This window comes from Cornus florida, unplaced genomic scaffold (genome assembly GCF_030987335.1).
Source record: "Cornus florida cultivar Cherokee Brave unplaced genomic scaffold, ASM3098733v1 CherokeeBrave_3.0.0_Hap2_Chr04, whole genome shotgun sequence".
NCBI lineage: Eukaryota > Viridiplantae > Streptophyta > Magnoliopsida > Cornales > Cornaceae > Cornus > Cornus florida.
This window is the reverse complement of record NW_026775574.1, coordinates 96,064,499-96,087,314: the sequence shown is the minus strand read 5'-3', so window position 1 is coordinate 96,087,314 and position 22,816 is coordinate 96,064,499. Positions and strand designations below refer to the sequence as shown.

The 22,816-nt window shown below is 34.3% G+C and overlaps 4 protein-coding genes across 4 annotated transcripts; 2 read left to right on the top strand and 2 right to left on the bottom strand.

Annotated features, from left to right (window-relative positions):
* Positions 1-1,361: 1,361 nt before the first annotated feature.
* On the top strand, positions 1,362-3,941 carry LOC132304050 (uncharacterized). Its single transcript, XM_059801554.1, has 4 exons — positions 1,362-1,686; positions 1,791-2,143; positions 3,427-3,492; positions 3,622-3,941. Exons 1-4 carry the CDS (start codon positions 1,425-1,427, stop codon positions 3,691-3,693), a joined length of 753 nt encoding a protein of 250 aa, XP_059657537.1. The 5' UTR covers positions 1,362-1,424; the 3' UTR covers positions 3,694-3,941.
* Positions 3,942-10,162: 6,221 nt separating this feature from the next.
* On the top strand, positions 10,163-10,800 carry LOC132305431 (24.1 kDa heat shock protein, mitochondrial-like). Its single transcript, XM_059803073.1, has 2 exons — positions 10,163-10,328; positions 10,421-10,800. The coding sequence occupies exons 1-2, from the start codon at positions 10,163-10,165 to the stop codon at positions 10,798-10,800; spliced, it is 546 nt and encodes a 181-aa protein (XP_059659056.1).
* Positions 10,801-12,338: 1,538 nt separating this feature from the next.
* LOC132302350 (uncharacterized) lies at positions 12,339-13,620 on the bottom strand. The gene is made up of 2 exons (XM_059799188.1): positions 13,058-13,620; positions 12,339-12,895 (listed from the first exon to the last, which is right to left on the bottom strand). The coding sequence occupies exons 1-2, from the start codon at positions 13,509-13,511 to the stop codon at positions 12,570-12,572; spliced, it is 780 nt and encodes a 259-aa protein (XP_059655171.1). The 5' UTR covers positions 13,512-13,620; the 3' UTR covers positions 12,339-12,569.
* Positions 13,621-15,349: 1,729 nt separating this feature from the next.
* LOC132304049 (uncharacterized) lies at positions 15,350-20,566 on the bottom strand. Its single transcript, XM_059801553.1, has 4 exons — positions 20,233-20,566; positions 19,785-20,126; positions 18,546-18,624; positions 15,350-15,637 (listed from the first exon to the last, which is right to left on the bottom strand). Exons 1-3 carry the CDS (start codon positions 20,411-20,413, stop codon positions 18,599-18,601), a joined length of 549 nt encoding a protein of 182 aa, XP_059657536.1. The 5' UTR covers positions 20,414-20,566; the 3' UTR covers positions 15,350-15,637; positions 18,546-18,598.
* Between the last annotated feature and the right edge of the window lie 2,250 nt (positions 20,567-22,816).

The following is a 22,816-nucleotide window of genomic DNA, read 5'->3' as shown; positions in this document are numbered from 1 at the left end:
CCAGCCTTATAGGTCAGTGTTGTCTGATCCAATGTGACGAACCATTTTGTCTTCCCTTTACCTATATTGAAAATTAAACTTATTTGAAAATTTCAAATCTACAGTCAATCTTTAGTCAATTTATTACAAGTAATGACAATGGGTTGAATTAATATTTACATAGTAATGTGGACGGTTTAGTATATTGGGAAAATTATATATAAATGGAGTCAAAGTTTCATATTTATTTAGAGGCTGAGTCAAAATTCTATATTTCTCTAAAATGGATTGCTGAGGTGGCACATGATTTTTTACCGTTTAGAAATTGTGGTGCCTAAAATATCCTTCCGCGAAGGTACTACTCTTTCTTCGAAGGTACTACTTTTTTGAACTGAAGGTACTACTTTTTGGCGTCCAAGTATCATATTTTTTAAACACCCGCGAAGGTACTACTTTTTTTTCCGGAGGTATTACTTTTTTGAACTGAAGGTACTACTTTTTTGTTAGGGAAGGGCATTTTAGGCACCACAATTTTCTAAATAATAAAAAACCATGTGCCACCTCAATAATCCATTTTGGAGAAATATGGAATTTTGACTCAGTCTTTAAGTAAATATAGAATTTTGACTTCATTTATATGTAATTTTCCCTAGTATATTTTTAAATATTTAGTTAATTTAATTCAACTAATTACAATTGGTTAAATTAATTATCTACAAAATAATGTGACTCGAAGATGAGAAAAATATATATATATATATATATATATATATATATATATATATATATTTTGAAAGTTCTACCAAAATTTTGATAATTCACCTTAGTGATCTAAGTCACATGGAACTAAAGCAAAACGTCAAAATCTAAATTTTTTGAGAGCACAAGCGTCTGTATATTAAAGTTTAAATAAAATTATATTAGGTCAAAACATATATATTTTATTTATTTAAATTCATATACAAATATATTCTTATTATTTATTCTTTCTAATTGGAAAGTTTTTTAGTAGTATATTTTCAAACATATATAATTAATATATATATATATATATGTGTGTGTGTGTGGTAGTATAGCAACGCCATACAATTGGGGTACACTCTCAAATTGCAAATTCACTCTCAAATTGCAAATTCACTTAAGGAGCTCGAGAACAGGCCTCTTTTGACAAATTGTGTGACAAAGTACTTTCATAAAGTATTTCTTTTTGAATTGAAATAACCTTTTTCACAAATTCATCAATCACGAAAAACATCCAACGGCTAGGATGTGAAGTTCAATCACTAAAAAATCCAACGGCTAGAAATCTCTAACCCTCACGTGACTGGCACGTGTCGACCTTTTCTCTCCACCCCACTCGCGCCTCTTTAGAAACCCCTTTTGCTCGTCTCTCTCACCTTCACTTACAATCTCTCAGACGCACTGAATATTCAGAAACCACATCAATGGCCTCTTCACGATCTCTCACCACCGCTACTGGTCTCACGAAACTCCTCCACCCACACCTCTCACCTCAGATGACCAGTCCCTTCCCTATTCGTTCACTTCGCAGCGTCGCTCGCGGTTCCCGAGCCAACTCCGATCTGACCACCGCCGTCGATCTCACGAAGCTCCTCCGCTCATTTTGCACCGTCTCTGTTCGGAGTAGCGGCGATTCGGAGTCCAACGCCGACCTCAGCTCCAAAAACCCCTCGATTGACCTCAAAGGTTTGCACATATAAATATTCTCATATAATTTCTATTCGAATCTGTAAGATCTGTGTTGAATTATTACTGTTTCCTTTACAATATATATATATATATATATATAGATATAGGAGAACGTTATCAGGATAGTATGAGGAAAAAGGCATTTGAGAAGAAACTGGTGAATGATAGCTTCTACCTCATGAGGCTTGACCTGCCTGGTGTGAGCTCAGATGATCTGAAAATGTGGGTTAATGAGAAGAAAGATGTAGTGTTCGAGGCAAACTGTCGGAGGGAAGCCAAGTATGGGTATGATGGAGGCTTCTACAGTGGCAACATTCCGGGGTGTCCATTGCTCTGTGATATGGAGCAGCTCAAGTTTGAGATGGATGATGGCGTAGTCTGGGTTACTCTTCCTCTAACTGAAGATGCCAAGAGGGCCGTAAAGTGGCAACGCGACTTGTTGGTGAAACCGGAGGTTTGATCCATCTTTCATTTAGGGTTTTTTTCAATTATTATTATTTTTATTTCCATCGATTAATCTTTGATTTAATTGGTTCTTTTTCTATTTCTATCTTTTGGTCGATGCATGAATGTTTTAAACTGATCTTGCAATCAGAAGGTTAAATTTTGTGGTGCTCTTTATTTGACTCTTGATTTTATATTATTTTTATTTTTATTTTTATTTTCCTGAGAAATTTTTAATTCACACCATTAATTATTGTTTATGCTTAATCAACAAATCGAAAAGTTACATTTTCACCCATTAACTGTTTGTGTTAATGTAAATTATTGTTTTGTACATTTTGGATCAAATTTAATGTATATTGTTATCAATTAATTAAGAATCCCTTTTTCCAACATGGACCTGCAAATCCAACTCACAAACGTAACAGAAAATGGGAAAGGAATTTCTCCAAGGTTCATTCATGCCCTTTTCATCAGTCAATTCTCTTAATTTAAAACAACTTAGAGAGCTATAATTACCAGAATGGCATAATGTAAACCCTCAAAAATAATTTCATGAAAAAACAGTTTTAAGCTATAATTATCATTATTTCTTCTCTTTCCATCTCACATCTCTTACTTTACCAATCTCGGTTGAACCCTTATCTTTTTTGTCAATCGTTCAAAGGGCATAAGCTCTCATCGGGCACAATCACTCATTGTTCAGTCGCTCTTCCATTGCTCAATCACTCATAGCTCGCCGTCTCACATCTCTTACTTTACCAATCTCAGTTGAACACTTGAACCCTTACTCTTTTTTGTCAATCGTCCAAAGGGCATAAGCTCTCATCGCTCTCCCTCTTTCTTGAAGGGCACAATCACTCATTGCTCAGTCGCTCTTCCATTGCTCAATCACTCATAGCTCGCTGTCATGCTCAAATGTATAGGTAAGATTTTTGTTGTTTAATCTTTCTGAGACACACATTGCAACGGCTTCCTCTCTCTCTCTTTGGAAGTTTTATACCTTATACGTACTACGTGTATATGTTCATTTTCTCTAGGGTTCTTTTGGGCTATTCGCTTTAGATACACCTTTTTATCTTACAAAGCTAAAATTCATACCTTTTTGCTAACAATATCTGTTTTTGCTAAACTCTCTCTAGATTTTTGTGCCTTTTTTTTTTTGGTATATATATATATATAAGTATGGTTTTTTTATTGATGTAATATGCGTTTTTTATTTCTGAAAATCTGATAGCACAGTTATAATTTTTATGTTCAGTTGATGTTCATTCACAAACTTCTTTGTTTTAGGCACAAGGTGGTGGGCCCCATCAGAGAGACTATGGCAGGAAGGTAAAGACAGAGGATGCCAGAGGGGTAAGGACAGAGGCATAACCGCCCAAGTAGTGAAGGATACAGAATTGAATCGAATCGAATTGAATCGAATCAATTTGGTGTGTATATTTTTTGTATCATATGATTTGTAATTAGTCATTTTTTTGGCAGTTTTCCTCGGACACCATGCCTACAAATCTCGTTGAGCTTTTTATACGCGACCCCAATAACAAGGCAAGATAAAGCATTAGGTTTTGAAGCAAGGCAACAAGCACAAGTAATCACAATTTTTTTGCTGAACATGGCCTCGTCTGTTTAATGTTTTGATTTTCTCCCAGGTGGCCAATATTTTTGAAGTTATTTTATGTGATTTATACTTATGTTATACTCCGTTATGATCCTTGCACTAAAATTAGTTGTGATGTGTAGTGAAGAAGACCGTTGATGCTTTGACATATGTAGCATATTACATGGCTTGTGTTTTTCGGATTCTTTTCCGTTTCTATCTTTTAGATCCATCAGTTTATGTGTCTCGTGTGTGTGTGTGTGTGTGTGTGTGTCGTGAATGGATGGTTAAATTTTTCTGAGCCTGAACTGATCTTGCAATCAGACAGTTCATTTATGGTTAAATTTTATTGTGCTCTTGATTTGATATTATTATTATATTTTTTCTTTTACCATCTGTGTTTGTTGATGCTTAATGAACAAATTATTAAGTTACATTTTTACCGATTATGTATATGGGGGGTATCATTGTATTAATTGTTTGTGTTGTAGTGTTATAATCTAAGTATATACTTCCTAATTGTAACTAATTGAAGTAGGTTCTTTTTATGATGTAAATGTTACCCCAATGCACAAATGTTCCAACAAATAAAATGAAATGGAACATAACACTTTACATTTTGATGACTCTGCATCAATCCCTCTCTCGGTTAAATAAAACCAAAATTTCATTAAATTGGAATTAACCAGGCGTTAGGATTTTCTTATTAATGTTAGGGATGTGTATTTTGTGACAACACATTAAGGGTCTTTTTACTAACACTTTTTTTTTTTTCTTTTGCTTTTTTAAAAAGTAAAATCATGATTTTCATTTCTATTAGAAATAAAATAGCAAGTAGAATCATGTTCATTAACTTTTCATGTTTTCAATATTTTCAAAATAAGAAATTAAAAAGCAAGTTCAGTAATTATAATTTTGATTTCTAACTTGCCGGAATTGAACCCACCAGAAAGAATAGAGAAATCAGAGAATCAAGTTCTCAAAACCCATCCTCCAATGGAAAAGGCCTGGTTGTTTTTTCAATTGGGTTGAAAGGTTTTAAGCACGACCAGTTTACTTATACAACCATGCTGGATATTTTTGGAGAAGCTAGAAGGATTTCGTCAAGGAACTATGTTTTTCAGCAGATGCAAGAGAAAGGGATCAAGATTGATGCTGTTACTTACACTTCCCTTCTGCATTGGCTTTCCAATGATGGGGATTTTGGTGGGGCAGCAAAGGTTTGGAAGGAGATGAAAGCCAAGGGATGTCATCCCACAGTTGTTTCTTATACTGCGTATATGAAGGTTTTATTTGATCAGAACAGAGCGAAGGAGGCCGCAGAGGTCTACAAGGAGATGCTTCGATCTGGTTGTTGTCCAAATTGTTAATCACCTTCTTCTTCATCCTCAATTTCAAGTAGGTCTAGGGAACCCAGATTCTCAATCATCCCCTTTTCGACCACCAATTTCAGTAGTATGTAGTCATTTGCTTGGTCTTTCCATTTTTTGAGGAAAAATTCACTGCTACTTTTAGCCAATCCTGATAAAACCCTTTTGCCTAAACTTGAGTTTTTTCAGTCTATTGGGGTTTCAAGATCTGACCTCGCAAAATTTATTTGTGCAACCCCAAACCTCTTGGCAATAAGCTTAGAGAATCAGATTGTACCCAAGTATAATTTCCTCAGGAGTGTGCTTCAATTAAGACTATACCCCAATTCGTCGGGAAAGGATGTGAAAACACAGCTTGTCGCTGATGATGGAGAGTCGACTTCGCCTTCTCCGTTTCGTCTTTATGTAACTAGTTCAAGTTGATTTGGGTATATTATTGATGGGTAGGAGAGAGGAGAGAGATGGTTGTAGCGGTGGCTATGGTGGGGGGGAGGTGGGTGGAGGTGACGGTGGCCGGCGGTGAAAATAATTTTTGAGTTTTTTTTTTTTTTTTTTGATAAATAATGTTACAGTAGAGAAAATACTTCTTGTAAACAGTGTAGAAAGTAGAGAAAGTAACAAATCCTCACTTTCTCTTTCCTTCATTAAATCTGAAAGTACTTTCTAAAAGGTGAAAAGTAAAATTATATTACTAAACATAATTTTCACTTTTACTTCTTAATTTTAGGAATTGACAGTAAAAATTAGAAAGTAAAAGTGTTACTAAACAAACCCTAAGTCACACAATTCTCTAAATAAGTGTTGGTTTCACTCATGACGATTTTTTGTTATATTTTTTAAAAAAAATTTCACAATGTGTGACTTACATTTTGTCTTGATGTGTATTTTGTGACAACACATTAAGTCATTCAATTTTCTAAATAAGTTTTGGTTTCACTCATGACGGTTTTTTGTTATTTTTTATTTTATTTTAATTTTTCACCATGTGTGACTTACATTTTGTCCTGATATGTATTTTGTGACAACACATTAAGTCACACAATTCTCTAAATTAGTGTTGGTGTCACTCATGACAGTTTTTTGTTATTTATTTATTTATTTATTTTGAATTTTTCACAATGTGTGACTTACATTTTGTCTTTTTTACGTTCTCGTTCTCGTCATTGCTCTTGCTTTTGCTCACGTGACTTAAGTTGTTCTTGTTTTTACTTTTACTTATGTGACTTAAGGTCAAACCGTTTCTCATATAATATATACACACAAATTTACACGTGTAGATATATAGTTTGAACACATCCTACATTAATTTTAGCAAATTTATTGAACTAGTTTTGGCTCTGATTAATTCATGCAAATGTGTGAGCCTAAAACCCTACATCATTTGTATCAAATCGAAGCATTATTATATGGATTCATGTGCATGCGACTTAAAAAGGGCAAAATGTGCTAGGTGCTTGAATTACAAAATAGAGCTCCACAATTAACTTGTAAGGTCCTTGGAATTCAAAATAGATACCAAATTTTCAATCCATTACCATCATAACAAGTCAAGTCCTAAGTCAAAGTTTCATCAATTACAAAGATCAATTTTCGAAGAGCATCAACAATTTTCAAAGCTGCAAGAACCAGAACAGAAACCACGAATCAATGAACAAACACGAGGAAGGGCAAAATTGTCATTTTAATTGTTAAGTTTAAAAATTGTAGTTCATGAGGTCTCAAATATGAAGTGCAAATATCAACTTCCAAATTTAAATAAGTTCCCGGCATAACTCACTATCACTTTGTATCTTAAAAACAAGGCGTTTGTTGCCGGTCAACCGAAACGAATTGTATAATGATATGGTTCGGTTCTGGTTCTAAAATTTAGGTTAGATCACAACCTAACTTACCAATTTACCATACACTATACACATTGTATCATTGTGTGTGTGTGTGTGTGTATATATATATATGTATATTGAAATGTGTATAAGAATAAAAAAAACATAATTGAATAACCTGGGTAGGGAGCAGGGAGGATCAGAGATTTGTCACTCACGAAAAGGGATGGAATCTCACACTGCACAGAGTCAGAGACCTGAAGGGTGGCTCTGTTCTGGTTCATCTTTTTTGCAGGTAATTAAGGTGGCTTGAAAGATGAAACAAGGTTTCTTGGTTGACGAGCAAAAGAAGTAGTCAATTCTAAGAGAGATATGTTCTGTACCAATTAATTCCATCCATCTTTATGTTAAAAATCAAATTTTATGTATAGTATTTGGTTTTGGCATTTTTAATCAGTACAATATTGGACCTCAAATCTGAAGAGAGGACAGAACACACAGTTCGAGAAAGTGTTTTTGAGATCCAATTTGACCCTACATCCATTTATATATGTTCGGGGTTTTGCTAATTTTCAATCTGATTTAAAACATCATTTAGGGATTGATGGGTTTTAATAAATGAGTTAATTTAATAAAAAAAAATATCTTAGAAAGCCTTATAATTACTAAAATGTAAACACTAAAAAATAATTCAACCAAAATACATTATAGGCAAGAGTATTACAAATATGTCACTTTTTGCTATTCATAAATACATGGAGACCAAATTATCTTTACCCTGCATTCTCAAACTTACTAAATAACCTTACATCTTTTTCCATCTCATATCTTTACTTTCGCGGCAGCGGCGAATCTTAAAACTATTACTAAGATTGCTTCATGTTGGCGACAAAGACCAAATCGGTAAATTTACAAAGAGCTTACAATAACCTTCTCATGCGGCGAATATAGACACATTTTGATAGTTGTTTGCTGTATATTTTAAATTATTCAATAAAAATTTTACACTAGTTAAATAACAGTTTTACTTTGTTTAAGTACAAATTTTACATTATTTAGTAAAAATTTTATATTATACAATAAAAACTTTACATGCAGTGAACAGACATGTAAAGTTAGATTGCCAACACTTGACACAAGATCCATGGCTCGGCATCAGAATATGTATGCCCTATCCAATGCTAGCCCTAAATCACATACACATATATTTTTTCTCTTGCTCCTTCACTGTTCCTATTTGGAGGTTCTTCAAAGCTAAATGCAGACTCTCCATTGCATATCTCACTTGGCCGGAGTTAATCTCTAAATTCAGTGATCAATGGTCCCCATTATATCTAATGAACTTTATAAGAAAGCTTTGCTTCACTATCTTGGCGTATCACATTTGGGAAGAACGAAATGCTCGTATCTTTCATGGAATCAAGTTATCCCAAAATGCAATCCTATCCAGGGTTTGTAATAGTAGCACCTCAATCCTCATATTAGGAGTTCTTCGAAGCTCTGTTGCTGCACACAACATCCTCAAGGACTGGAATCTTCCTCCCTCTTGTTGTTGTCCTCCGTCGCGGCCGTCAGACTACGGGTTCTGAGCCTAGGGCTTTGATCGTCGTCATCGGCTTTGCCACCGGAATTGCATCAGAAATCTACCACTAACGGCATCAAGACCGTTATTTTCGGCTTTTTGTTTGAATTAGGAGCTGGGCCTTGGGCCCAAGCATGTTGTTATTTGATTGTTCGGGCTTCTCGCTGTTTCTCCCAGTATGTTTGGGTTGGTTTGGGCCGAAGGCCTTTCACTGTACTCTAATTATATTTCTTAGCTTCACCTTTCGACACAAAAAAAAAAAAAAAAAAAAAAAAATCAAACAACCATCCCTGTTATCCTCTCTTCATTTGTGAGGTCCATCATACGTTGTATTGATAATAATACCAAAACAATTATTTATTTATTTTTTATTTTTATAAAGATGCATAACCATTAACCAATCAGAAAGTTGGAATATGGACAGTAGTATGTATACATATAAGTAAGTGTGTGTGTGTGTGTGTGTATATATCCGTTAGAATTGTCAACTTCGAAGTGTAAATTCAATCAACTCACCTTAATTACCTTGAGCCAGGAAAGAGAGCGATCAGGTCTGTGTAGTGGAGATACCATTTCTTTTTGTGGAAAACAAATCTCTGATCCTCCCTCGGAAGAAATACCATTTTGGCCTTAATTACCCTTTTCCTAGACACATGTTAATGAACTGTGACAAGTTATAATAATTTGTTTCACACTAATTCCATTTTATAAAAGTATATAATTGTGTTTATATATATATATACACGTATATAATTAATACTCTACAAAAATGGTGCTCTAACAAAATTTTTTACTGTTAAATTAAGTGGAGGAGACTTGAATGCAGAAATATTTATTTGGAAAGTTTGACACTTTATGAATTAAGACCACTGAATAATGCGATCATTAATTCATTAAAGTAAATACATTATTCTAGATGGAGGTAAAAGATATGAAATTATATTTTTTCTTTTCTTCCTCAGATCAAATTAGAGTGAAAAGTATCAAAATAAATTAATATTCTTGTGTAAATGACCAATCACTTCTTCTGTTGGAAACTTGCTTACTAATCCTATCTATGAAGTGTAGGTATTTGACATTTGCGGCAAGATGTCTTAATAGAAATTTTCATTTACATTAAGTTGTTATTCAAAGTGAAAAATAATTCTTTACCACACAAAAAAAAGAAAAAGAAAAAACACAAAAAAAACAAACTTGAAACTCTTTGAAATAATTTTAACTTCAGGCTTAAAATTGGAGCAAATCATAAATAAGCCAAACAATAAAGAAGAACTTGTATATGAATGTTGAAAAATTCATCCATTATTCTTTAAATTCAAACCCTTTATATAATTTTCAAAAAAAAAAAAAAAAATTATTCCATAAAAATACTAGCTAAGTTTTGATACAACACCATTTTTTTTCAATTCACAGCAGCATTTTCACAAATTCATCAAATAGGAAAAGTAAAGTAAAAAAAAAAAGGAAAAGCGTCCAGCTGTTAGCAAAAAGTAATGCTGACGTCACAACTACAGACACTATTTCATATCCAATCCCCTATATAGTGACCAGTCTGTACTCAGTCTCAATAACCTTCAGTCACTCGCAATCTCTCTCTCACTCACACACAGTCACACAGTGAATACCCAGAAACCCTAGAAAAGCTCCATCAATGGCGTCTTCTTCAGTACTTGTCACCACCGGCGCCTGTGGACTCATGATGAAATCCTTCCCCTCCAACCGCTTCCCAACGACTCTGTTCGCTGGTTTCCCTTCTCCATTGATGACCACAGATTCGGACTCGGACTCTGACGATTCCGAAGCTCCCATCCCAAAAGGTAACAACAAAAATACCCTCAAATGACTTCCAACATATACATATATATATATATTGTGTGTATAAAATTTTGAATTTGTTGTATGAGTACAGATTGTACGTTGAAGAATCCATTCCTAGCAAGAGGAAGGATCTTCCCTTTTGTTGCGAAAGAGAGAGAGGACTCGTATCTGGCAAAGGTTGATTTGCCAGGTCTCTCGAAAGAAGATCTGAAGGTGTGGGTTGAAAACCATCGTCTGTATTTCAAAGGAGATGAAGAAACAAACGGTGATGAAGCAGAATTTGGTAATGATGAAGAGGACGATAACTTTGATGGTGGCCCGAGGAGTTACTTGGGTTCTGTGGATCTTGCTGAGGGAAGTTACGCGGTGGATCAGATCAAAGCCGAGCTCAAAAATGGCGTTCTGAAGCTGGTCGTCCCCAAGCTCAAGCTCCAAAACAGGAGCGATGTTTTCCTCGTCAATGTCGATTGAATTAGTAGTTTGTCAATCGCTTTTTTTTGGGTGTCCTTTTTTCTTATTTAGTTTGCTTTTGTTAATCGTGTTTCTTTGGAATCTTTGGATATGGTGATTTTTGTGAAGCTTATCACTGCTCTATTGGGAAATCTTGCTGGATGTGCCAATGAATTGTATTCCTACCGTGGATGAATGAAGTAGTACTTTTAGATTTGTGTTTGTGTGTTTGTTGTGTGTTTGGCAATCAAGAAAATAATACCCAGAGGGTGCTGTGGGTGGTTGTTGACTGGAGTTGCTAACGTAAGCCATATTTTCTTTCAATGCTGTCTATGTTTGATAAGAAATGACATGATTATCCTCAATTGAATACATAACGTAAGCCATATTTTCTTTCAATGCTGTCTACTTTTGTGTACGAGTAGGGAAGGGACTGGCAATCTGAGGTGAGGGCGGTGGAGTTTCATGAGACCAGTGGCGGTGGTGAGAGCTCGTGAAGAGGCCATTGATATGGTTTCTGAATATTCACTGTGTGACTGTGTGTGAGAGGTTGTGAGTGAAGGAGGTGACAGAGACAGACGAGTAAAGGGTTTTCTACAGAGGTGAGTGGGATGGAGAGCAAAGGATGGACACCTGTCACGTGACGGTTAGAGGAAAATACATGATGTGTCGCATGAGTATTCAACTTGATCTCATAGCCATTGGATTGTTTTTTCTTAATTGATCATAGTGCGTGGAAATGATGATTTCCAATTGACAAGGGAATATAAAGTTAGATGGTGGTAAATCCACTCAGCTAAAATTATCAAGATTATGTTAAGATTTTAATGAAATACATTTTATTTGAAAATAACACATTGATGTATTAAGTTTTGGATAATGTTTAGCTACTCACCGGTAGCTTCATCTTACTCACCCTTAATGTGTTCCAATAACAACATATCACGTCAGCTTTGATGATTTTTTTAATTTTTTATTTTATATAGTGATATTATATATCACAATTATAAAAACAAAATCAAAATGTTATCTTGTATCACAATTATCTTTGTTATTTTCAAATCCAAAGACGGTTTACTTCTTTAGAAAAATAACAATAATTTTTTTTTCAAGTGTTATTTCTTTTATCTTTCAAATGGGAGGTTTAAAAATCAAGCCTCCCTATATGAGAAGTGGGTCAAGATAATAATAATAATAATTAAAAATAATTTGATTAAAACTTTAAACAATTCAAATAAATTTGATTTTCAATAACATTGTACTAAAGCCTATCTGCACATTTTTGTATCAAAAAGCAAAACCTTTGGGACCATTTTGTATCATAGGAAAAGGAAAGAGCCAAAATGATTTCACATCCACACAGAGTATCAGAGATTTGTCTCCCACAAAAACGGCTCCATAGACCTCTGCCCTGGCTATTCTTTTTGCAGGTTGAAACCACTTTTTCAACTTGACAATTCTAAGGTGCAGACATGTGTGTGTGTGTGTGTGTGAGAGAGATACAAAATGGTACTGTATCATAATTACATAGTCGCTAGTTAATTGTTGAATTTATGATTGCTTCATTAACCAAGCTAAATAATTAATGCGTGACACAGCTGCAGCAAAAGTTGAGTATGAAATCAAGAGCTAGCTACCACAACATATATAATTAATTTTCCACAAAAAAGGAGATTCATCCCCCAAAAAAGAGATTCATACATTCAACATATATCCTAAAACAAAAACATAAAAGAAGAATATAGAGATCGAAATTAAAACCCTAAACCCCCAAATCGGTCAAAGATGGATCAAACTTCATCCCCTTTCTGATCCAACAATCGAAAGTGTGTCTTCTTGGCGTCGTCGGCGAGTGGCACAGTAACCCAGAGGACACCATTCTTCACCTCGGCCTTGAAGTTCTCCACCTTGCAGTCCAATGGACAGTCTCTAATGGTGCCTCCGTAAAACCATCCCCTACACCAATACTTGGGTGGGCATTTTGACCTTCCCATAAAGATAATTACTCTCTTCTCGTTCACCCAAATTTTCAGATCCTTTGACTTCAGACCTGGCACATCAATCTTCACGCAGATGTAGCTATCATTCACCAGTGTCTGCACAAGATCAACCACACCTATACATATACATATAACAACACACTACTCAATCACATTATATATATGTGTATGTATATAGATATAGATTGTAAAGGAAACCGTACTAATTCAGCACAGATCATACTTATTCGAAGAGAAATGATATGAGAATATTTATATATATATATATATATGCTGACCTTTGAGGCCAATAGAGGGCTGTTTGGAGCTGAGGTCGGCGTCGGATTCCGAATCGCCGCTTTTGGAAACAGCAGCAACTGTGCAAAGTGAACGAGAAGCGAAGGGAGTGACCGTCTGAGGTGAGAGTTGTGAGTGGAGGAGCTTCGGGAGACCAATGGCGGTGGTGAGAGAGTCTGATTTTGCTTCGGAAACGCTTGTGGGAAGAGCGACGGTGTGAAATGAACGAGCGGCGAAGGGAGCGACTTCCATCTGAGGAGAGATCTGTGAGCGGAGGAGCTTCGTGAGATCAATGACGGTGCTGCGATCGGAGTTGCCTTCCGAACCGGCGCTTGTCGGAAGAGCGACGCACTGAAGTGAACGAGTAGGGAAGGGACTGGCCATCGGAGGTGAGAGGCTTGGGCGGAGGAGTTTCATGAGACCAGTGGCGGCGGTGAGAGCTCGTGAACAGGCCATTGATATGGCTTCTGAATATTCACTGTGTATGTGAGAGATTGTTAGTGAAGGAGGTGATGGAGACAGACGAGTAAAAGGAGGTTTCTACAGAGGTGAGTGGGATGGAGAGAAGAGGATGGACACGTGTCACTTGACGGTTAGAGAATGTTTGTTGCTAGTGGGTTAGAGAAAATATTTGATGCATCGCACGTGTATTCAATAACATTTCAATAATTTGACCAAAATTTTGAAAGTTTTAAATAAATTCAATTTTCAATGCAATTTCTTGTCCACCAATCTACGTGGTACTGTATATGCGACCTTATACCAAGTGAATAAAATTGATAAAATCAAAGCACGAGTATGAAATCAATTAAGACCTTAACACAACAAAATTATTGAACCACAAAGTAATTTCATCTCATGATACTATCATTTTAGGTTACAACATTATACCTCTATTGGCTATCGGGCAAGCTATGTTGCAGGGACATGAATACGTCAAATTTTTAGAAGGTACGATATCGGTACGACCTGAACATGATTACACAATATATGAATTTTTATTATGATACATCTATTCAGTAATAGTATTATAAAATTTTTAGAAGGTACGATATCGGTACGACCTGAACATGATTACACAATATATGAATTTTTATTATGATACATCTATTCAGTAATAGTATTATAAAATTTTAATTTATTATTAATTTCTATATTAAGAGTTGCTCTGAAATGAATTAAAAAAATAAAATTATGTCATTGTTATAATAATTTTTATATCATATACTACGTGTATCATTATTTTATTACTTTGTCACGATATTATTCATATTATTTTTAAAATTATTGGGTAGATTTGCGTTAAAAATGCCTAAGAAGTATTGGTGAAGTGTGTATAAAGTGTTTTTGGACACGTATATGAAGTGTCGAACATGTATCCAAGGAGCGCCGGTGTCCGATACTGGTACGATTCGAGTAAGACTCCTTCTTAAAAGTGTTTGTGCTTCCTAGCGGACTAAGCTTTTAAATCAATTTTATTTTTAATATATATAACAAGAAAAAAATAATAATTACATTGATAAACCATCATTTAAAAAAAAAAATTTGTTTAGTTAAATGAACATATTGCTCATGAAATCAAAATTTATCTAAACCTGTTAGCCACAAGTATACATCCTTTACATATAATTGATCATTTTTATAATTAAACACAAAAATATATTATGGAACATCGATCTGCATACATATCAATTATTTTTACCATGCTGAATTTTCCTTTTAACTCTGCATTTGTTGAATAATAAAAATAAAAATAAAGAATATAAATTATAAATCAACAACACAGTAACCCTGCAATATTTACAGAAACTTGGTTTAAACAATATTTAGAAAAATAAATTAATAGTGTCTCAAAATTTAATTCTAGTAGTGTACAAACATTTCATAAGGATTTGTTTCACAATCACGAAATCAACAAATCCTGAATAACCATCCAACGGCAGCAGATTGTGCCAGACATACTCGTGAGAAAACTCTAGCAAACAATATATTCAAATAGAGTGAAGAGCACTAACATAAACTAGGCCAATGTGGTATAACCTCTCTTCAACAATGGTAACAAGGTAGAATTCTTTGAACACCACCACTGGAAGAGGTGAAAGGCTTATCTTACCCATTCCCTACACAATGACAGTCATTCATCTCATCGAACTGTTGACATCGGGCATTCAGCGACTGCCATTTATATATAAAACACACACACACACACACACACACACAAAAGCTGAAGTTCCTGAATCTGTTCATAGTGTTTTAAGCTAAAGGAGCAGAAGAAGTCCATAATACTTGTCTGCTAAAATTGGAACTTGTGGAGTGTGGTCATATAAACCTCTCAAAGTTCAAAAAGAAACACACATGAAGTTCCCCATTCTGTACCATAAGATTAAATTACATTTCATGAACTTACACCGGAAGAAAATCCCATTAATATCCGACATGACTTAGAAAATCACAATACTACCTGTTTAAAATAGGAATAGACTATTAGACATGACGTTTTCAATGTCCTTCAACAATAATTCTCATGAAGTCCCACAGCATCTTCATCCAGAACTTTTGTTGCTGTCACGCCTCAAGGGTTCCTACACATTGTAATCTCAAAGAGATGAGCCACTTCCATGGTTCAAAGGCAACAGTAATATATAACAAACAATTAAATTATCATATCAACAGCACAGTTTTGAAGCAAGAATAACATTTTATCCTTATCCTTAAACCTTGTTTTCCCCTTTTTCTTCTTTACCAATCCGAAAAACTCAGTGAAATACAAGGAAAGAGGTCAAACATCTGAAAATATGTACCTTGTTTGTAAACTAATACCAACAAATCTAAGACCATTTTCTAATAGGAAATGAACTGATTTAAAAGGAAGAAACATACACTATGGGGGAGGTAGCATAAAGTGAATTTTAAAGATATAGACAACATAACCAATGCTCAAACAATGTCAAAGAGTTATTAGAAATATATCCTAACTTGAAGAGCACATTCCACTGAGTAACCTTGGTACACAACGTTCATTCTTTATTCTTATTCTCTACCAATACAAAGAAAATAATTACTTGATATCGGGTCAACTTCTATCACTACCAAAATTAAATTAAAGAAAAAAAAAAAAATAGAGAAGGAATCCAGAAGAACGTCAACCCCCTCAAATCATGGTTCAAAGGAAACAGTAATGTATAACAAACAATTAAATTATATACCCAAAACAAAGCTTTGAAGCAAGAATCATTTTATCCTATCCTTAAACCTTGTTTTCCTCTTCTTTTTTTCTTCATTACCAATCCGAAACTGAGGGAAATTCAAGGAAAGAGGTCAAACATCCGAAATTATCAACATGGTTTGGAAACTCATACCCACAAATCTTAAGACCATTTTCTAATAAGAAATGAACTAATTTCAAAAGAAGAAACATACACTGTGGAGGAGGTAACTTTAAGTGAATTTTAAAGATATAGACAACATAACTGGTGCTCAGACAATGTCAAAGAGATATGTATTAGAAAACTATCCCAACTTGGAAAGCACATTCCACTGAATAACCTTGGAACACAATGTTCATTCTTTATTCTTAATCTATACAAATAGAATGAAAATAATTACGTGATATTGGGTCAACTTTTATCACTTGCAAAATTAAAATATACAAAAAATGAAAAAAGAGTAACATCAACCCCCTCAAATCATATCAAGTTATCAACTTGAATGAATGTCATATGACTGCCGACCAGATTTGGTATTCACTTTAGCACAAAAACCTAAAACCATAAGTGAGTGCAAGTTCTTTTAGTACAGGTGATAAAGAAAAGTAACTACACAGCCAACTCTTCATAAGAGATTATTTGAACAGACTGAATTTGCTCTTAGATCTTGCAAACTTTAAAATGGATTCTTTTATTTGTTATCTTCTTTGCTACACTAGGTGGCCTTAAGAAGTTTTAAGTCAAAAAGTAATCCTTGAAAATCCATGATTTTACCAATAGACCATGTGCAACATTTTGAAATATATTCCATTTGAAAATGTTTGTAACAGAACAATGCATTTTTTGCTCTGAAATGCTCTTGCATCAACAGTTTAATTTTATACAACATTATGACAACATTTTTTTTTTTTTTTTTTAATACATAATTGCATTTGCAAGAATCATACCCATGTAACATAATTTATATTGAACATGGCTAGGATAACAGTTGTTATATTCAGCATTGTCCAAAGACAAATAAATATACATTCAGTTTACTTAATGATCAAGATCCCATGTAAGCTTATTCTCATTGTCAAAAACACCCAAGGGATAAAGTCATTAAATTGGCACAGCAATTAGCGCAAAGCTCTTATGAATTACACCAGTTGTTTTACTTATTGTTAATTAGCTCTAGATATCACCCATCAACATTTTGTTCAATTACCCATACAATGATTCTTTTTTTTTTTTTTTTTGGATAAATAATCAATTTATTCTAGCAGAACACAGAAGCAAAACAGAGGAGGACATCCCCTGGAAACAGATGGAGCCCAGAAGAAATTACAACAAAACAGAGCTGAAAACAAGACAGCAAACCAAGGCAACAAAAGACAACTACTAAAACCAACTAACAATGAGCTAATCAGCATCATCCACTCCAATAAGGTAAAAATTTGACAGAATTCCTATTAAACTTAGAGATGGGGAGAGAGAGCATCCTAAGTCTAAGGGAATTATAAACCTGAAGAGCCACAGAGCATTCATTTGAGAAGGCATTGGAGAATCTCCTATTATTTCTCTTATCCCAGATCATGTAGACACAAGAAGCAAGGGAAATTTTGTGCAGCTGATGGGACCAATTCTTCTTAACCTGACAGTTGGCAGAAGTCCAAGCAATAATATCATTCAAATTCATCATGCCATGTCAGTTGAGAGAAATTGCCTCAGCCACTGAATTCGAACTTTATGGGAAAAAGAACAATTAAAGAACAGATGTTGTGGAAATAGGCAATTTGATATCTCAAACTCTTGCACCTCTTGGATCAGGAGTGGATAGCTTGGTTTGGGCTCCGTCTAATAAACCATAAAAATGCTTATGATAGCTTCAGAAATCACCATAGGCTTTGGGACTATTATAGAGCTGTTTGGTCCTCTAATGGTATTCCAAAACATTGCTTTATCCCATACAATGATTCTTTATAGAATGTAACTTATGTATTTCTAGCCTTATGCCCTTTTGCTAAATCACTGACACCAAAAAAAACATAGATACACACACACACATACATATACACACACACACACATAGATATAGATATATATTCATATAAAGATATACATGATGATCAAAACACTGAAAAAGATAACTTGGACATGAGGCAAGGAAGACAAAGATACCATGTTGAAAGGACATTAGAAGTATTCCAGCTTAAAAACTCATGAATGCAAGATGTAATTATAAGAAAAATAATAAAGAAGAATATAAAATAGTATAGAATGAAGTCATATGTGAATCCCTCACCAGTTCCTAACGAAGCCTGTTACTTTGTTGAATTGCAGTAGCCTTCTCCTCCATCAAGAATTGAAATCAGAGCTCGTCCCTGAAATTAAACCAGAAGTTCTATTTTATGCAGATTAACATAAGCTACTAAAAGTTCATACACAACCTACTAATAGCAATTGCAGTGGAACTTCAAGAATATGGACCCTGACAGAAATCCAACTTAGCTTCAAGTTGGATTTGAGCAAAATACTGGCTGAATATGTAAAGAACGTAGGAAGATATATACTTGTTTTTTTGGTCGAAAGGCACAAAGGAAGAAATATACAATAACACACACAATTAATCAGTTAAAATTTAAATTTCTGATATGTTCAATAAGCAGCAACAATTAATGGGTAAAAATTTAATCCAAATAATAATAATGTAACTTATTCTTTTAACAGACAGAACACAAAATCAAAACAAAATTTCTCCTAAAATTGATAACATATATCCTTGTAATAAACAGGTAAATATAGTATCTACATTTGATCCAAATATATACATTAGCAATTTAGCGCACACAAAATAGAACAGAAGTAATTAAATATGAAATATGCATGTCTGAATGTATATACAATAGCAAAATTGGAACAAAATTAAACCAAAAGTACTTAAATATGAAATATGTATGTCTGAATGTATATGCAATAGCACAGTTACAACAAAATAAAAGCAAAAGAAATTAAATATGAAATCAATATAGAGCACATCAAAATAACCACAAATTGACCTTTTCATTGCAAGATCAGTTTAGACTGAGAAGAAGGCCTGAATCACTCACTAAAAACATTCATCCATTCAACATAAATATATCCCTTTTAACAGATGGGAAAAGAAAATCAAAAAATAAAACACAAGTAATTAAATATGAAATATGGATGTCTGAATGTATATACAATAACACAGTTGCAACAAAATGAAAGCAAAAGTAATTAAATATCAAATCAAGATAGAGCACATCAAAATTAAACCAGAAATTAACCTTGTCAGTGCAAGATCAACTTAGACTGAGAAAAAGGGTTGAATCACTCACTAAAAACATTCATACATTCAACACACACACACGTATATATCCAAAAAAGCAAACACATTAATTGATGGATAAACAGACAGAAATTCCGAAAAAGGAACCAATTAAATCAAAGGATTAATTGATAGAATTATAAACCCAAAACCCCTAATATATATATCAAAGAGGGATGTATCAAAGCTCACTTTTCCCGAAGACTTCGGGTTCATACTTCATGGCCTTCTTGGCCATTTCGGTGAGTGGAAGAATAATCCAGACGACCCCATGTTTCAACTCAGCCGTGAACTGCTCCACATGGAAGAGCTCTGGAAAGCTTGGAATGGAGCAACTGTAGTCGCCTCCACTATACTCATACTTGGGCTCGCCCTTGATCTTTCCCTCCAACACTAATTCTTTCTTCTCGTTCACCCAAATTTTCAGATCCTCCGAGGCTATACCAGGCAGGTCCCATCTGACAACATAGAAGCTGTCATTCACTATTGTCTTATCATAAGCCGTTCTCGGCGCACCATTTTGTTCAGCCACTCCTATATATAACAATTAACACACCACCCAATCATATTTAGATATAGATATAGATTGTAAAGACAGTACTGTCTAAACATGAGTGAGAAATGAGAAAAAGATGAGTACCGAAGGGGTTTTTGGTATATAGACGCGGATCGAAGGGGAGTTTGGTATATGGAGTGGGGCCGGTACTGAACGAGTGAGCGGCCGAGGGAGAAAAAGGTTTGAAGCGATGGTGGTGCTGGAGGCGGCGGAGGGACATGGAAAACAGTCTTGACGCGGTGGTGAGAGGTCTCGAAGACGACATTGGCGGACCTTTTCTTTGTATGTGTGACTGTGTGTGAGAAGCTGGCTCACCCAATTGGACGGACTTTGAAATGGATTTCGTTAGGGCATCTCCAATAGACCTCCGAATTCAGACTTTGTGAATTTGCCTTATCAGTATTTTCTGTCGAGCATTTTTCATAATTACGCCGGCGTTTTACAATTTCTAAAATTTAGCTATTCTAATGGTGCATTTTTACTTTCAAAAAATATTAATATTTTATTATTTTTAAAATTTTTAATAAATTTTATTTTTTAACTTTAATGGTTATATTTTTAAAACCGATATGTCATAAAAAAAAAAAAAAAAATTAACAATACAATATTTATTATTAAAAACAATACAATACAACATAAATTTAAACAATACAATAAAAATAAAAAACAATATAATACGATTTGAATTAAAAACATAAAACAACTAGAAAAATAGAACAATCATATGGAATGCTTGAAATAATCCTATGGAAAGCTTGAGTTGCCACGTGCGCGTATAAATGCCAATATTTCATTTTGGCGTTCAATTAGCCATGCTTTCCCAGTTTGTGTTGGCATCAATTCTGGATCTTTTTTCATGATTAACATATCTTCAGCCTTTTGTTTGTTTTCAATCTCTCTTAGTTTGCTTTAAAACTCGAGTTGTTTGGTTTTTTCTTTATTTGCTTTGCGTGCCTCTCGTGCTATTTGAGCGGCCTGAAGAGTTTCAGATTGTCTTTGATAAAGGGTTGTTGCATGATCGAATTTGTTAATGAAATCATTCTGACTTTCAAATTGTCTTTTATCCTTATTTCGCCTCTGTTTCGCTGCTTTTCGTCCTTCTGGTCGCTGACATTCTTCAACATTCGTTGGATCATTTTCGCCTATGTGCGCCGATCCTTCAACCGAACTTGGTGTTGTTGCTGCATTACTTGATGGAGTAGATGGGTTTGAGTGACCAATAGGCTCACTGTCATCAATGTGGATTCCACTCCTCTTCTTTGACTGTTTTTTTTTTTTTTTTTTTTTTTTTTTTTTTTTTTTTTTTATGTCAATTCTTTTTGACAATGTAAATGCCACTTATTGTTGCTCTTCAAAATGTTCCAACAACTGTCAAACTTAAATTTGGTGTTATTTTGACGAGCAAACAACTCTTTCGCTGCTATCATCTAAAAAAATAAGAAGGATGAATTATTAGAAGACAAATCTTTAAAATATCTACCAATTAAATTTAATATAATAAATAACTTACCTTGTACTCATTGTCTTGCCCACTTGGGTAATTAATTTCGATCTGGGCCATGCATCCAGAAAATTTGGTAATCATTTGTTGCACGATGGACCAACGATTCAAGCAGGCGATACGATTTTCTTTTAGGTGTACCAGCACCACTAACGTGTTGCTCAAAACTTTCTTGAATTCGGATCCATAACGCTGTCTTTTGTTGGTCTGAACCGATGACCGCATTAGTGCCAATGGCCATTCACGCATAACATAAAGCCTCATCTTCAACCATGGACCAATTAGGAGGTCGAATAGCCCTTTGCTTTCGAGGAGGTTGGGAGTTACTGGATTGTGGCACTTCAGTAGGAATGTTGGAAACTTGAGAAGGTTGATGAGACGGAAATTGAGATTCATCTCCAACAAATTGAGATTCTTTTTCAACAAATAAGAAGGGATCAAAATTATCATTTGATTGGTTGAATTGGGAATTGTAGTTGTAATATGGTGGTGAAGGATCCATGGAATTAAACTGGAGTAAAAAATATAACTAAAAGATTAAGAAAATGACTTAATAGTAGTAGTTGTAGGGTGAAAACTAGAGAAGATGGGTTGGATATGAGGTGAATAATAGTAGAGGTTGATGTATTTATAGAGGAAAAATGAAAGGGATTTTTTATTTTTATAAATAAATATATATATAATGAATTTTTTTCAAAAAAAAAAATCAAAAAATAAGTTTTTGTGCCAATATACCCGTTAAGGCACTGTTTGGGTGACCCAAACAGTGCCTTAACGGCTATATGTCAGTAGGAATATTTTAAAAAGCAAATTTTTTTAAAAAAAACACTTTTATCTATTTTTTTTTAACTTTTTTTGCTCAAAAAAGTCTTTAAAGCATTGTTTGTGTCAACCAAACAGTACCTTAATGGCTCTTTGGTTCAATTATTTTGAGGAAAAAAAAAACAGACCAAAATCAGGCAAAAAACTATTTTTTTCCTTTTTTTTTCCAGCAAAACAGTGTTTTGGGCGGCCTGAATTTAAAAAGAAAAATAAAACTGATGCGGACCCGCATGTTAGGCCTGCAATTCTCCAGACTAATCTTGGTTTTTAAAGACTTGGATCAAGATTGTCTTAATGAGGCCCACTTTATGAAGAGTCCAATGGAGCAGCCCAATCTTCAAATTC

What these genes read in the sequence shown, in the direction of transcription:
- LOC132304050 (XM_059801554.1), top strand. Translation starts at nt 1,425, where the DNA reads ATGGCCTCTTCACGATCTCTCACCACCGCTACTGGTCTCACGAAACTC. An exon ending in CCCCTCGATTGACCTCAAAG is followed by an intron (nt 1,687 to 1,790) that starts GTTTGCACATAT and finishes ATATATATATAG; the next exon opens with ATATAGGAGAACGTTATCAG. An exon ending in AGACAGAGGATGCCAGAGGG is followed by an intron (nt 3,493 to 3,621) that starts GTAAGGACAGAG and finishes TTTTTTTGGCAG; the next exon opens with TTTTCCTCGGACACCATGCC.
- LOC132305431 (XM_059803073.1), top strand. Translation starts at nt 10,163, where the DNA reads ATGGCGTCTTCTTCAGTACTTGTCACCACCGGCGCCTGTGGACTCATG. An exon ending in CGAAGCTCCCATCCCAAAAG is followed by an intron (nt 10,329 to 10,420) that starts GTAACAACAAAA and finishes GTATGAGTACAG; the next exon opens with ATTGTACGTTGAAGAATCCA.
- LOC132302350 (XM_059799188.1), bottom strand. Translation starts at nt 13,511, where the DNA reads ATGGCCTGTTCACGAGCTCTCACCGCCGCCACTGGTCTCATGAAACTC. An exon ending in GCCCTCTATTGGCCTCAAAG is followed by an intron (nt 12,896 to 13,057) that starts GTCAGCATATAT and finishes GTATATGTATAG; the next exon opens with GTGTGGTTGATCTTGTGCAG.
- LOC132304049 (XM_059801553.1), bottom strand. Translation starts at nt 20,413, where the DNA reads ATGTCGTCTTCGAGACCTCTCACCACCGCGTCAAGACTGTTTTCCATG. An exon ending in ATATACCAAAAACCCCTTCG is followed by an intron (nt 20,127 to 20,232) that starts GTACTCATCTTT and finishes TGTTATATATAG; the next exon opens with GAGTGGCTGAACAAAATGGT. An exon ending in ACCCGAAGTCTTCGGGAAAA is followed by an intron (nt 18,625 to 19,784) that starts GTGAGCTTTGAT and finishes GTTTAATTTCAG; the next exon opens with GGACGAGCTCTGATTTCAAT.